Genomic DNA, 14,829 nt, shown 5'->3' with positions numbered 1-14,829 from the left:
TTGATGGGTTATATGCATTGTCTGCATTGCTCGCATTGCCTTCGTCGTTGATGGCATTTTGCTATGCTTTGCTCTTGATTGATGACTCTGGATCGGGGAGATAAAGGAGCGCTTTACTTGGTTGCTTTTGTTCTTTCTGGTTATCGATTGATTCCCCTTCCGCGAGTATTCTTTTGTGGTTTTGGTTTTACAGTTGACTTGTTGCTGGCCTGGTTTGTTGGGCAGGTGGTCGGAATGGGATGGGTCTTGTTACGACGTTTATGTTTTTACGTGCTATGAAATTGATGCAGATTTGATCTGTCTGGAATTGCGTTCTTAATGCTCAGTGTTGATGCGAAGGTCGGGTAAGCCTTCGATCAACCTGAAATCTCAAATGTCGCCGCCATTGTAGAGCATTACCTAGTCTGGACTGAGAAATGCATTGGAGATGAGCTTAATTCGGCTTTTATGTAGAATGTGGGAGATGGAGGGGGAGATCGCATCAGCGTGAGGCCATATCAGGCAATTGATCGTAAGAGGGAGCATAACAATAGTTTTCGCAACTGATCGCGTGCTCGTTTAGGTAAAGCTTTCTGCAAGATTGACACTTGGATTTGAAACGTATAGATGTCTGATGAGAAGATACATATATCCATCGACCATGACCGCCCATGGCTCTCTCGTCTTGAAATTATCTATTCTGAATGAGACCAATCACGATGCATAAAAAATGGAATTACTACTGTAGGTACCATATCCTGGTGTCAGATCCATGATTTGTGTAAATAAATAACTCTAATAATTCTCGATTATTGTCCACTGTCGAAGCTGTACTGTGCTATCACGGACCATTCATTGCCAGCAACCCGACCTTCCGGGGAACGCCAAATCCCACTCCTTTCAGCAACATGCCCCGGAACTCTCTTTCTTTTTGCCCATCCTGTATGGTTTGAATCCAATCATGAACCAAAGTGGCAAGGACCGTCCGATTGGATTCCGAATCATTTCCGCGCCACCAAAGACAGGAAAATCCGGGGAGGCAAATTGACCCTGGCCTGGCCCTAACGTTGACTCGCGAGTTTGGCTTCTCCACTTGAGTCGACAGACCGGACTTCCCCCCCTCTCCTCCACGATCCCCCACGATCCTGTCATCGTGGGGTGCCGAGTGTCCCCCAAAGTGTTTCCGTTGCCTATTCGGGACCGATTCCCCTTCGTCCGGTCTGTTGACGACGACGACCATTGACAAGTGACATCGGACCACGAATCAGCGTTTCTCTGCCTTGTCTTTTCATCAGAAGCATGCGAGCACTTTCTTGTACGGCCAATAATTATCCTCACGCGCCAACATCCCATTGGACTTGGGGCCTTTGTCTCGCCTATCCTACCCCCTCTGGCTGGAGGGGCAAATGCGCAATGACGCCACTTTGGCCTTCACTCTTACAGTAGCTTCGAGCTCCAAGGCCCCCGCTGATCAGCCTCTCGCTGTGGCCCAAGGTGCTAGACACTAGCCGCGTGGGGTAGTATACGGGCTTTCATCTTGTTAGCGCGGGGTGCAACCACCTCCGTTTTGGGAAGGTTAGCTACAATAATGGGATGGGGATGGGGATGAGGATGGGGATGGGGGGCTTTGATGGGGAAGCTACCAGACACACGCTAGCCTGCTATTCGATTTGATCTTCGGAATTTCTCCGACAAAACGTGGGGTGGCTTGTTCAATGACCACGCAGATGTCTCCGAGCACCACAAGACTACAGTAGTCTCTCCGTGCACCACGGAGAATTATGGAGGGATTGGCTGGCCTCGCTCCTGTCGAGTCCCCCCACCGCATCTCTTTTCCTGGGGATCGTCTGAGAGCTCGTTGATTCGTTCTTTTTCATGAGCACTGAGCTCGGGTTGATGTCAGATGCCATGGATTTTGGCGCCCCGCACCAAAAAGAGCTATTAATCACGAGTCATGATGCGGGCTCTTTACGAGCGACCGGCGTGATGATCGATGGTGGGACACTCTGCAATGATTATTGCTTGCAGCCCTGTTCTTTGTCAGTCTGGCGATTAACAGCGCCTTAGGTATTCTGGCCAGAGTGTTTCTGTCAGGGAGAAGGCGTCTGTTGAGTCTGGCCCCATAATTCGTCCAGTCGCCAAGCCTGTCGCTGTTGCAGGTTTCTGGTACGCTGCATATCATCTCATTGGCGCTAGCTTTGCGACTGTATCTCCCTCCCTCCTGTACTGCTCCCATCGGAGGGATTTAATATCCCGTTGCCTGACTTGTTCTAGCTTAAAAGGTCTCCTCTGCGCCGGGCGTCTGAACATGCGGGTATAACTGTTCTCTACGGCGGCCCGCGGCTGGGGCTGGCCTGCACACCTCCCCTAGTCTGTTTCGGGAGGCCATCTCGGCAAGTCTGGCGGTTGGTTTGAGCTTGCCGAGTCGGCTCCTGCGATGGGCTGTGCCAGTCTCAAGAGGACAAAAGTAAATCGTCTCTGGTTATGTACCGCGAGTGTTTTCCGTACCGAACGGGATACTTTGATGATGGTGATCGTTATTTGCACGAATGTAGAGGCCTACGAGGTATCGTGACCAAGCAGAAGAATATTGGCCCCATTTGTTCTCGAATCTATTTCTGACCATGAGTAAGTACTCCGTTGGACATGTTTTAATCCCGCAGGATCGAGGCCAAACCGACCCCCCAACTTCCAAGCCACCCATCCCCGGATTTCCCGTTTCTGATTGCTTTCTCTATTATGAATGGATATGACTGGGTTGTGGATTGCGCCTGACGGATAATGCCGGGGGCAGGCTGTCTAGATTCGAGCCCTGTAATTGTATGTACTCCGACGGAGTGTGACAGACACGGGCCAGCACTTTCGGACGGACTTTGACCTACTGTATGCGATGCTAGCTTCTTGATTGGGTATTCTATGTACTCTCTCTTTGTCCACTTTGACTGTGACTGACTGTATTAGTGTGAGTAGGGTTAGCTACAGTACTTGCACAGAATCTCCTGTGCATTATTGAAAATTTCTCTTATTATTTCCTCGTTACAGCAGTTCAAAGCTCTTTCATGATTGGTTCGATTCCTTTGGGTCCTGAACAGTTGACTAACTGACTCAGTTGGAGCGGTAACTTGGGCCCAGCCCAGCGTTAGCGGCGCCCCGCAAACCCCCGACGCCCTCGTGATTTCCCCACATGCTTTTTGGTGTGGAAGAAAGGGATTGGAAATTAGGAATGAGGAATTACGGCTGGTACTTTGCTACATTTTTTTCTTGGCCCTTTTTTCGGAGGAAGTTTGTTAGCCTTCTTTTTCTTCTCATCTTTCCTTGAGGCTCATCTTATGTTCTATAGCTAGCTAAGGCTAGGATCGGACAATAAGAAGTATGATATCATCACTACTGTAACACTATCGTGCGCGAAATATTTTATGCAGTCATATGTGGGATATAACGTACTGCACCCCTCACACACACAGTACCTTGATTGCATTCAGCTCGATTGTTCCGAAAATCGCCACTTTAAGCCACACTAGTCCTATTCCGGCTGCATCCTAGGAAACTCCAGAAAACCCTCTCATCCAATTATCATCCAGCGCGGGAACCGCGGCCCTCGGACAGTCCCAGGACCGTCTCGGTGCGGCATAATTTTCAAGATCTGGACCGTCGGACCGGTTGTGGGCTTTTTAACTTTTTCAGGGGCTGGGATGGTGAACCGGGATCGTTTGTGGAGGGCGTTGGGCGGGCTCCGGTTGTCGGCAGTTTTGGGGGAACATTGACTTGGAAGGGAGCTGGGGCTTATACTTGGAAGTTGGTACTCCGTATATGCTGCGTTGTTAACGGTGGATATACGGAGGTACGGAGGGAAGGAGAGTGAAGAGTTAGGACGAATGGAATGGGGAACTTGTGGTAGATGTCGTCGGCTTCCCGATATTGCGAGTTTATATTGAATTAATTATCTTCTTCAAATGAAATGTTTTATGTTACTTGTTTATTACTTGCGTTCTTGTCATCGCTACTCTGGTTTTGTGGGGAGTATGTATTTTATAGTTATTGATCAATTCCATTGCTGCCGTTGGCGTTCCTGGGGGTTCCAGACCCGCTCGACTTAGTAATAGATGAATGCAGAGACAAGGGTAGTTGAATTGCTATGGAGAAGTACTCCGTAGTGTAGCTAGGCACCGCTCGGAATACCATCCGACGGCGAATTTGCAATCTTTGAGTGGATGAGCATGGAGCTTCGCCATATGTATTGGACCAAGGAGTCGGCCCATCGAGATTTATAGGAACCGTTTGTTTGTGCGTAATACAAGTGTCTTCTACATAAGCCCATTCTTGTCTTCTTGTCTTATCCAAATGATTCGTGTCAACTTCCATGATCCTCATTTCGTTGCATTGATCTTCTTGACAGTGGGACCTGGATCAGCAACTCGGCATGAAAACCGACTCTGGCGGGTCCCATTCCAGTTTCAACCATTCGTTATTATTCATTACTCATCCACAGATCCGAAAATGGTAAGCTTGCGAGAAGCCTCCACCCCAGAGGGCCCGCTCTTTCTCCGCCATCGGACGCTTCTCCAGCCCTTCCAGTCTTTTTGGAACAATAATAATCAGGACAGGAGGAATGGAGTCGATGGACGGGCTGTAATTGTGGAGGACTACAAGGGTAAAAAAACTTCTGACTGTCATGGGGTCGCCCAGAAATCGACTGTCTCCATTTATTCTTCCCCTTGGCCCAGCCCCAGGTCCCAGACTTCCAGGCACACGCTACTCCGTTCCCCGTACTTGCCTCCAATCGTTTTAGGTACGGTCGGGAACTTGGGGGAGCATGAAGAAAGGGATCCGTGGAGGTCCATTGCGGATTTGTTAATGCGGGACCTTTGGGGCGGTTGTGTACGGAGTTGATGTTCTCCATAATATGATGTACTGCAAGTCGCTAGTGACTAACGTTACTCCGTACTACTGTATGACTCTGCAGGTTCCGTACCTACTCGGCGTATTTCGGAAGTTTAAACGTCGAGGATTGCTGTCTGTCCTATCGGTCCGGGGTCGATGGTGTGATGATTGATAGTTCACAATGATTGATGGAAGAGATGCATGGTAGGGATAATAACTTAAATTCCCAACAGAAGGCTTTACCATACTAACTAATGTGCATATTAACCTTACATAGAGTCCATGTCAAACTTTCTGAAGCATGAGGATCGACTCCGTGGCGGTGGCTATACAGCCGACTTGAGGCCCCAGTTTGGTACCAAGAAATACGCCACGGTAAATTACCACATTTAGTGTGATCCATGACACACACGTACTCCACTGGTAACCCACGAAGAGGATTTTTTTCGTTGAGTCTTTTTTGTGTGGTTGTTAGAAGGAATAGGAGGCAATTCTTGATATTGACAACCAATGTGACTTTCCATGAACAAGAGTGACTGTGTTATAAATCATGAATACATGAATATAGAGGTATAATTTCAATTCGAACCGGAAAAGTTGCATCGGATACTCGGCACCGTAGCGGTTCCGAAGGAAGTAAAACGAGCGGGCCGAGCACTTTTTAGAGTCTTGCGAGGGAAGTCCAAGGAACCAGTCAAGAGCCAGCAACCAGCCCGGAAATCTAAACCCTTTCAAACGTAAGCAGCCAAGGGACTCGTGCAACTGCCACGAGAAGTCAACCTGAACCAACGAAACAGTAAGAAAAAAAAGGAAAACCAGGAAAATTCGCCGTTTCCCACTAATCCGACTTCGGCGACTGTGACGCCAGTCCTCCACACTTCGAATGTGGAAATGCCTCTCGTGTGGGGAATTCTTGCCCGTCTGGGTTTAGTGAATCATCCCCAAGTTCATGATTTGAGGATTTTAAATGGCTTTTATTATTTTTCAGTCTGGGATCTGCCCCAACCTAAGTTTCTGTAGGTTTTAGTTACTGGGTTCGTGAGTGGACTCGCGGGTGGACTCGAGGGTTTATACTCGTTCTTGTTCTACTAAGTCCCTCCGTAGAGTCCGTACTAGTCAGCCAGAAGAATAATATAATATTATTATGATTCTAACTCAAGGTACTCCAGAATTTCCGTTTATACTTAAACACTCCATGTCCCGGCCCCAGGCGCGGTATCCTCCCCAGACCCTCTCCACTCCTTCAGCTTCAACCTCTCCCCTCTACCTTCTCCTCTCCTCCATCCCACCCCCCCTTCTCTACTCTCTCCTATTGTCTGTGGGGCAATATACTCCCCTAACGAGTATCTCTCTAAACGCATCTGTCGGATGTGCTCCGATCGCCCCCCGATCATCATCTCATCGCCACCATCATGAGCAGTGCATCCGCCACCATGACCGACTCCGACTCGGGAAAACGGAAGGCCTCGGTCGCTGGTCTCTCCGCCCATAATCGCCCTGTGAAACGTCGGGCTTCAAAAGCCTGTTGCTGCTGCAGAGCTCGCAAGGTTCGCTGCGATGTGGTAGAAAATGGATCGCCCTGCACGAATTGTCGCCTCGACCAGGTCGAATGTATTGTCACGGAAAGCAAGCGAAGAAAGTTCGTCACCATTTCAGCTGATTCTAGAATGAAGAGAAAGAAAAAAAACAGAAAAATCATAATTCTATGTATTACTCAAAACTAACGTCGGGGTTTTCGGTTACTTGACAGGAAGTCGCGCGTCGACGTGGAAACAAACCACACCTCCGAGTCGCCTGGCGAGATCTCCGAAGAGAATCCTCTAGGCTCTCTGGGCTCGTTGCACGGTATGCCCGATATGGTGCCGACTTCGCCCTCGCAGAACTCGGTCGATATTGACCACGGGCAACATATGCCCCATCTACTCTGTTCGTAATTGTCCTGGGTCTTTTCAGCTTGGCTAAACACTAATATGCTCTGTTTTCGCGTCTTTGCTACAGACCAATCTCAGGCTCATCGAATTGGCTCTGATGATCTCTTCCGTCGTCGAATGGCTCCTAACCCGGCCGTTCCCTCGTCAATGCCTCTCGCCAATGCTACTTTGCAAATCCAGCAACTGCTTGATCCCAACTTTGCCAACTCCCGGACCGCTAGTGGCTTCCTACCTGACTATATCCGCGGCCTGCCTGCACGACTCCAGAAAGAGGATATTGACTATTTAGCCGCCAAGGGCGCCCTGACGATTCCCGATGTGAGCTTGCGCAACGAATTACTGAAGGCCTACATCCATTACGTGCATACGTATATGCCATTGCTGGATCTGGAGGAGTTCCTCCAGACTATTGTTCAGAATGATGGCATCCACCGCATCAGTCTCCTGCTATTCCAGGCTGTCATGTTCGCCGGCATGGCCTTCATTGACATGAAACATCTCCAGGCTGCCGGTTACCAGACTCGTAAAGCAGCCCGCAAGATCTTTTTCCAGCGTGCTCGCCTCCTGTATGATTTTGACTATGAGGTGGATCGAATTTCTCTCGTTCAGTCGCTTCTTCTGATGACCTACTGGTACGAAACTCCCGACGACCAAAAGGACACCTGGCACTGGATGGGTGTCAGTCTCTCCCTGGCCCACACCATTGGACTGCACCGAGATCCCGGCAACTCGCGCATGGATGTTCGTCGTCAGCGGATGTGGAAACGCATCTGGTGGAGCACGTACACCCGTGACCGACTGATTGCGCTGGGTATGCGACGGCCGATGCGCGTAAAGGATGACGACTGTGATGTGCCCATGCTCACCCTGGACGATTTCGAGTTCCAGAGCTTTTCTCCGGAAATCGTGAAGATGGTCGGAGACTCTGAGATCTTGCAGAATGTCAGCCACCAGCGAGAGCTGGCGTTGATGTTCATCGAAAAGGCTAAGCTGTGCCTGTGCGTTAGCCATGTTCTTTCAGCCCAGTACTCTGTGCTGAGCCACAAGTTCGGCGGTACTATGGAGACGACGATGATGCTGGTACCGAAGAAATCGACTGCCGAGACATTCGAAGTGCGACGATGTGACCAAGAGCTGGAGGACTGGCTGGCCAACCTCCCCGTGGAAACCCAATATTCGCCATCCGATGGCTCGAAGCTCTCCGAGGCCAACGAGGTGCTACACTCTCACCGTGCTTTGCTGAAGATGGTCTACCTCACGACTTCCAGCGCCCTGCACAGACCTCAGGTCCTCCCTGCGATCCCATATCCCTCCACAGACGCTGAGTTGCAGGAGATCTCCCGCAACAAGGTGCGGTTCGCTGCTGTGGAAATCACCAGCATCGCTCAGGACCTGCACGTCCTCGACCTGACTCGATACTACCCCACAACCGGTGTCACCGTGCTTCTCCCCGCGGTGATCATTCACCTACTGGATATCAAATCCAGCGACCCAAGTGTGCGCATGACCAGCCTCCAGCGCTTCTACCAATGCATGCGCATCCTCCAGCGCCTACGCGAGATCTACGCCTCCGCCGACTTTGCCACCTCCTTCCTCGAAGCCGCCATCCGCAAGGCTGGCATTCAACTCACCGTCGCCCCGCAAGACGTGCAGTCCTCCCGCTCCCGCTCCAACCGCACCACTTCTACAACCGCCGCCTCCACCGCCACCCCTTCGGCTTCAAGCAATGACCCCTTCGACATCCTCTCCCGTCCCAACGCCCTGACTCCTCCACCAGACTCCTTGGCCCAAAAGATCCCCGACTTGACTTACCCCAAGCCCGGCCCCGCGACTACCCGTGCCCAGCCAACCGTCGACCTCTTCGCTTCCACACCCCCACACTCCGACGGCAGCGAAAACGGCAGCACGAATAACCTCAATCCCAACTACGCCTCGCACGATGCTTTCGCTGTCCCAAACCTAAACTCAGAAATGAGTCTCACCGAATTAATGGATCTCGCTAATGACGCCGAAGTCACTCAAAACGACTTTGACGCTCTGATCAATTTCGATGATGCGGGAAATGATTTCTTCTCTGAGGATGTCCAGCAGCAGCAACAACAGCAACAGCAACAGCAGTCTGGTGTTGGCGTCGGCGCAGAGGAAAAGGCCTATGAATTCGATATGAAAGCTCTGGGCTTTGATACCGAGCCTAAGGCGTTTGATTTTGCGCATTTGGCGGAGCCGCGTTTGGGGGAGCGTGGCCTGGGCGTTTCAGCCGAGGCTCAGCGGGTTGGTCTGACGGCTGATTTGGATACGGATCTCGGGATCGGATTGGATGAATAATCATGCAATTCTGGTTCGGGACATGTGTCTTGTGTCTGTCTACGTCGGGGGCTGTTTTTACTCCCGTCTTTTCAGATGATTTGTGCTTTTTGAATGGTCTTTTAGCGGACTTTTAATTTTCTATCTGTTTTATTACGGAGAAAGATTGGACGAGGGTGTTTTTGATTTCTCCTTTTTAATTCCTTTTTCATGTTCTTTTCTCTTCTATGTTCATATTCGGCGCTTTTGATCGGGTTTGGTCTTTTTCTTTTCTCTTTATTTTGTGACGATGATGACAATGTCTCGTGTTCTTGTTGTATCTTGGACTGCTCGGGACCGGACTTGACTATGGATATAGAGGGAATTATTACAAAAAAGCACGAAGCAATGTCAATATGAATATATGATATCATCTGTCAATCTCTTGAATCTTCTACACTACGTATTTTCAGTCCTTCGGAGATCTAGGCTTGATCTGAATTGGTTTGTGTGCGACGTGCGCTCGCTGCGTGTAATTTTGCAATGTTTCAGTTACCTACTCCGCACTCTATACGTGCATGGTTCATATTTCTCCATGATCCCTCGGTATGTACACATTTGTTATGCATTATATCTTTGCATACAGGGCATAACCGATTAGCTTTATGTGAAATTAGGGTTCGATCATCTCGGCGATGCCGATGTCCACTCCTTCTTTCGGTATCACATGCTGGTTCCGGTCGGTGGTTTGCCCCGATGTCATCCCGCATGCCCCTGTGAATACGCCGATCACGCCTTTCGTCATACTTTACGGGGTAGATACTAGTAGATACGCAGTGAGCGGTTCTTGGCTAAGAATAATAATAGCTAGTGCTAGTACATACTAGTTTCTGCACGGAGTTTTCAACGGTTTCCAGCTAAAGTGTTGATGATCGCCAGGGGTGGATTTGGGTGGATGATTCGGTGCTCTATGGGGTTGAGAGTATGACTATACGTACTTACGATGATATTGTCCTGGTGGGTGCCTATTGTGGGGTGGGTTTAGTTTCTCTTCCCAGTATGAGTAGTGTAGATGGATTTGAGTGATCACGAGGGCCTGTTTCAGGTCCCTGGTCATGCAGTTGGAATTGAGTTTTTTGACCCTTGGTCTGATTGGTCTCGGAGATGTATACTGTTGTGATTTTTGTAGTTTGATAACCATTCCATGTTAAAACTAGGGGTCATTTCCTCTTAACTACCTTGTTCAAAATAACATGTTAATCTAGCAAGTCTGCTTGTTTATTCGATTGAATTGCGCGCCTTGGTTTGCAGGTCCGGAGATCATGCCTCCTCGACATTGTGAAAGGATAGTGGCTCAGAGATCTCTTTTTAGAGCCGAAAGACGAGATGAGCTCTTGAGCTCAATAGAATTTTGTCACTGATGTATATGTAACCACTTTACCGTAGAGATAAATATGTTAGAGGATCAGGCATTAGGTCGCCATCAATAAGTATTATATGCTTAAATACCTAGAGCAAATTTCAAATAACATAAAGAGACTGACAAACATGTTGTCTTTGCCGAAAATATGAATGGAATGACCGTCATTACTAGCTTCTCCGGATACTAATTCGAGTTTATATACTCGTCGTATTTGCATATCCGCCCAGCGCCAGACAGTGAAGCTATGGAGTTCAAATAAAATTCTGAAATTGGGTAGGACAACGTAAAAGGCTTCCTGCTATGACTTGCTAAACAATATTGATAAACGCAGTCTTGAAGTCAGAGTGTCAAAGTCCAACAATGGATTCTTCCAACCCAACCCACACGGCTGCCTACTACTTCGCAAGCCCTAGGCGACGCAGTCTTGAAGTGAGCCATTCAACAATAGGCGCTGGTTCAAATTCCGCCGGATCCACTTCGTTCTCTTCTGGCTCCGAGTCTTCTTCGTAGGAACTCTGGATAACAGTGGTTGTGATTGTCGGATCTTTGAGGCCAGAAAGTGAAGGCGAAGTGGGGGATGAAGGCCGATGTTGAATAATCTCCAGCAGAGTTTCTGTAAGAATCCCTGAAGAAGTGCTTTTTGTAGGAGTCTTCTCTGTGGGAGGTTGTTTTGCGGATCCCTTCTTCCCAGAACCCTTCGTGGATTCTTTCCCTGAAGGAGTTCTTTTTTAGGAGTCTTCTCTGCAGGGGCTTTCTTTGCGGAATTCTTCTTCCTAGAGCCCTTTCCCATAGAATCTTTCACTGAAGAAGTATTCTTCAAAGGTGTCGAATTTGCAGAACGCGGGCTGAAGTACTCTCTTGAAACAGGCGGTGGTAATATAACTTCCTCCGCGAGTGTACCCAGTCGACCGTCCTTTTTGTATGGGCTGAATTTACTAAAAAAGTCGCACCATTTGTCTAGGCTTTTCACGATGACATCCACTTTGATTTCGAGCCATTCATTATGTACCCGACCACACTTTCGACACTTTTTGCTATAACGCGCGTGGGAGAACTCTGCCAACAACAATTGCTCCACTCGTTGGGCGTAAGTCACAGGTCTGACTGCAATAGTTTCAAACGACCCAAGGCAGCGGTTGTGGGGTGCGAATCGCGACACTTCAGGATGCACTTTTGTGCATCCAATTTTTAGCATCCCATGGAACTCGGTATCATTAGGTGAGATAATATAAACACACCCGGTCAGCTTGCCTTGTTCCCCAACATTTTGCTCCAGTTTCTTGGTGACTTTCCGAGCCACTTCCTCCTCCTTTATCTCGGGGCAAAGCTTCTTGAACTCTGTGATCGTGAGCGATTGAGTAAGACTGGTATCTGATTTTTCTCCATCGTCGCTGTTGTCCTCGTCCTCATCTCCGTGGTTTATCCGTCCATAGTACTTTTCCAGTTCGGACAAAATCTCGATTCTCCGTCTCCCAAATTCCCATATCCATTGAGATCTCAACGATTGGTAGTGGATGGCATGTTCAACACAAAGGAGATGACTTGCAAGTTCATCGAAGACGTCTAACAATGCAAATGCGTCTTCACGTACGTCGAAACGTACCTCAGGGATGGAACGGATGGAGTCGAAGAGAGCCCTTCCCATTACACAATTGCCTTCGCTGATCTTACTGGCACAATTTCTGATGCCATTCTTGGATCCTGGGCGAAAAACGCATACTGGGGGGTCTGATTTGTGGATATCGAATAACAGCAATGGCAAGGAGCAAAAACGATCCTTTGCGGGTTCCATAATTAGACAAAGCTATGATCTCAAGCCGATAGCGGATGTCCTTCAGAGCACAAATGAATGTAAATTCTTGGTGAAGTCTCAGAACGAAATGAAGTAGTCGGCTATCTGTCCAGGGTAGTTTTCCTCTCGAGATATTTCGGCGCATTTGTATGGGACTCCTGCCGGCCTCCTCTCGGGTTTGAGAGCACGAAGAGGCAACACCCCCTCATCCAGGAGCGTCAATTCATGCAGCTAACAGGGGCTATCGGGCACAAATGTCCGCGTGAGCTTCCACGTCTTACTCTGACATGGGTTTGAGGCTGGCACCATGGGGCTATGCTTTAGATAGAGTCATCCCCACGTGGCAGGTGGGTAGGAAAAGCGGGGATTCCGAGGTCCTTAGATCCCTGGTTCGTGAATCAAATACGCACCTAGATGGCGCTTGTACATTATAGGGGGTGATAGAGGCACGTGCATGCATTGGTTCCGCGCCCCGACATGGGTTCTCAGCCGCTATAGCAAAGGATCGTTTCATTTATTCCGGTGGCCCAAGCCACGCTGAAAAGGTCCATTTTCCCGAAGACTGTATAGTAAATGATATGGAGCATGACCCGAGTGTAATTGGTTATCTTGAAAAAATTGCCCCGTCATGTTTCGGCTCGGGGTTGCCGTATACGAAATCGTACTTTCCTACACGGGCATTACATCTTACATCGGTTTGTAACTCCCACAAGCTTCCAAAATTATCTTATTAGACACGGGCATTAGGGAGTGAATATAATATGACGACTGAGCCATCAAGAAAAAAAATCCCTCAAAATTGTCCGAATTGGCCTGTCAAGAAAGTGGATGTTGGTGAATATCGTTGGACTGCTTGCCTGGCCAGTAGGCTCGGGATTTCGGACTGCCGCTGTACCCTGTACTTAAAGGAAGCCCGGCGATACAATCTTCCTAGACTTAATCAAGCAATAGCGGTAGTTTATAGTTCCCTAACTGTTCTTGTGCAATCTTGGAGCCGAGAGAAGAACAAGCGGTCAATTGTGCTATTCATCGAAGTCATTAAGACAAAAGAGAATTGTAAGGGATAAATGTCAGAGTCGCTGGAATCTCTCCAACGCAAGCCACCACTCCCCTAATTGACCGATTCTTTTAATAATTCTCAAAAGTACCGAGTCCGCCTCAATCTTCCATTATCAAGGTGAATTGTCGTCTTCTTAAGCAGCCCCCCTTCCCTGGGTATGCACCATGGTGTTCCCCCATCAGCAATGTCCAGTTTAATAGAACAATAAGGCTTCGAACCTTGGGGCTGGAAAATTCTGGTGGGTTTATTCAATTCAATTGTTCATCAGACAACTCTAAACAAGCTTTTAAACGGCACCACATGTCACATGCATAGCCCTTAACCTCTTGTGATTTAATATGATGGGTCTAGCGTCGGAATTGACTTTTTAAACCTTTGCATCGATATCTATGCTTTGTAGGTTACGAACCATGACATCAAACAAGCTAGATCTAAGTACAACAGCTTCCTCAGCAGCGGGTACGACGGAAAATTCAAAATTCAATGAAGTACTCGGAATTCAGTAAGTATATCACGACTCACAGAGTGGATCGTTTTGCTTGTATCAGTACAAAAAGGAACGAAAACCATGCCTTTACTTGTCCTACTTTAATTCCTAGCAATCTTTTCTCGGTACCCAGGAAGATCTTTCAGATCTTAGGTAATAGAAAAGAAATATTCAAAGATCTGATGCATAGCTACAGTATTGGCTAACCGTGGATCAAACTTAGCGACTGGTGCGTACAGGTTACACCCGGCTACCATCCGTAGTTCGCTTAAGGCCTCCTAGATATAATAATAGCATAGCTATCTATTACGAGACAACCCGCATATATGGGTTCTAAATGCGAAGGAATAAATTTTATCGACCATCAATAATTTTACCGACTATAGAAAATAGCTTGATAAGACTGTAGCTAGCGTAGGAGCGCTCATATGCGTCTAAGACATTGGCGATGCAGCAACAGCCACTCAGCTATCTCTCTTTCGACGAACAGTGCAGTATAATCAATGTAGAAATCTATGAATGCATTATAATGCAGGAGGAAATATAAGTGTAGTGGAAAAGAAGGCTTTCATTGTCAACTTTCTCGGGTTCTTTCAAAGCTTATCCCTGTTGTTAGCAAGCCATCGGGGCGCTAGGTATGGGGTATCATTGCTTGAGCGGTAATGCTCACTTTAGGAATGCGGCTTTGGGTGTTCATGACGTCGCTGATGATCTAAAGAGTGCTATATCTTTGATTATTGGGGCGCTCCTCGGGATGAGGGTTGAGCGTGCGATTGTGTCAAAGCGCAGTACTGGGGAGGCTTATCTAGGATCCTCTTCGTAAAACCCACCATTGCATCAAAAGTGTAATTTGATGTGACTTCAACAGCGATGTACTCGCTTTTACTTTTTCTGTATAGTATGTACTAACCAATTCCCTAATAATGGACCAAGAGGGGTACACAGACTGGTGGCGCGGGGACATGATCCACGGTTACGCCAAGTGGAGTTCAG

The 14,829-nt window shown here is 48.2% G+C and overlaps 2 protein-coding genes across 2 annotated transcripts; one reads left to right on the top strand and one right to left on the bottom strand.

Annotated features, from left to right (window-relative positions):
• Nucleotides 1-6,272: 6,272 nt before the first annotated feature.
• farB1 (putative C6 transcription factor (Ctf1B)) lies at nt 6,273-9,116 on the top strand (the record flags this gene model as incomplete). The annotated part of the gene is made up of 3 exons (XM_056909558.1): nt 6,273-6,499; nt 6,611-6,786; nt 6,859-9,116. 3 exons carry the CDS (start codon nt 6,273-6,275, stop codon nt 9,114-9,116), a joined length of 2,661 nt encoding a protein of 886 aa, XP_056765262.1.
• Nucleotides 9,117-10,906: 1,790 nt separating this feature from the next.
• On the bottom strand, nt 10,907-12,142 carry N7458_006175 (GIY-YIG nuclease family protein; the record flags this gene model as incomplete). The annotated part of the gene is made up of 1 exon (XM_056909557.1): nt 10,907-12,142. One exon carries the CDS (start codon nt 12,140-12,142, stop codon nt 10,907-10,909), a length of 1,236 nt encoding a protein of 411 aa, XP_056765261.1.
• Nucleotides 12,143-14,829: the final 2,687 nt, after the last annotated feature.

Source organism: Penicillium daleae, assembly GCF_028827525.1.
Source record: "Penicillium daleae strain IBT 16125 chromosome Unknown utg000006l_segment0_segment0, whole genome shotgun sequence".
In the NCBI taxonomy this organism is placed as follows: Eukaryota; Fungi; Ascomycota; class Eurotiomycetes; order Eurotiales; family Aspergillaceae; genus Penicillium; species Penicillium daleae.
The sequence above is the reverse complement of the archived record's forward strand: the minus strand, read 5'-3'. Positions and strand labels throughout refer to the sequence as shown.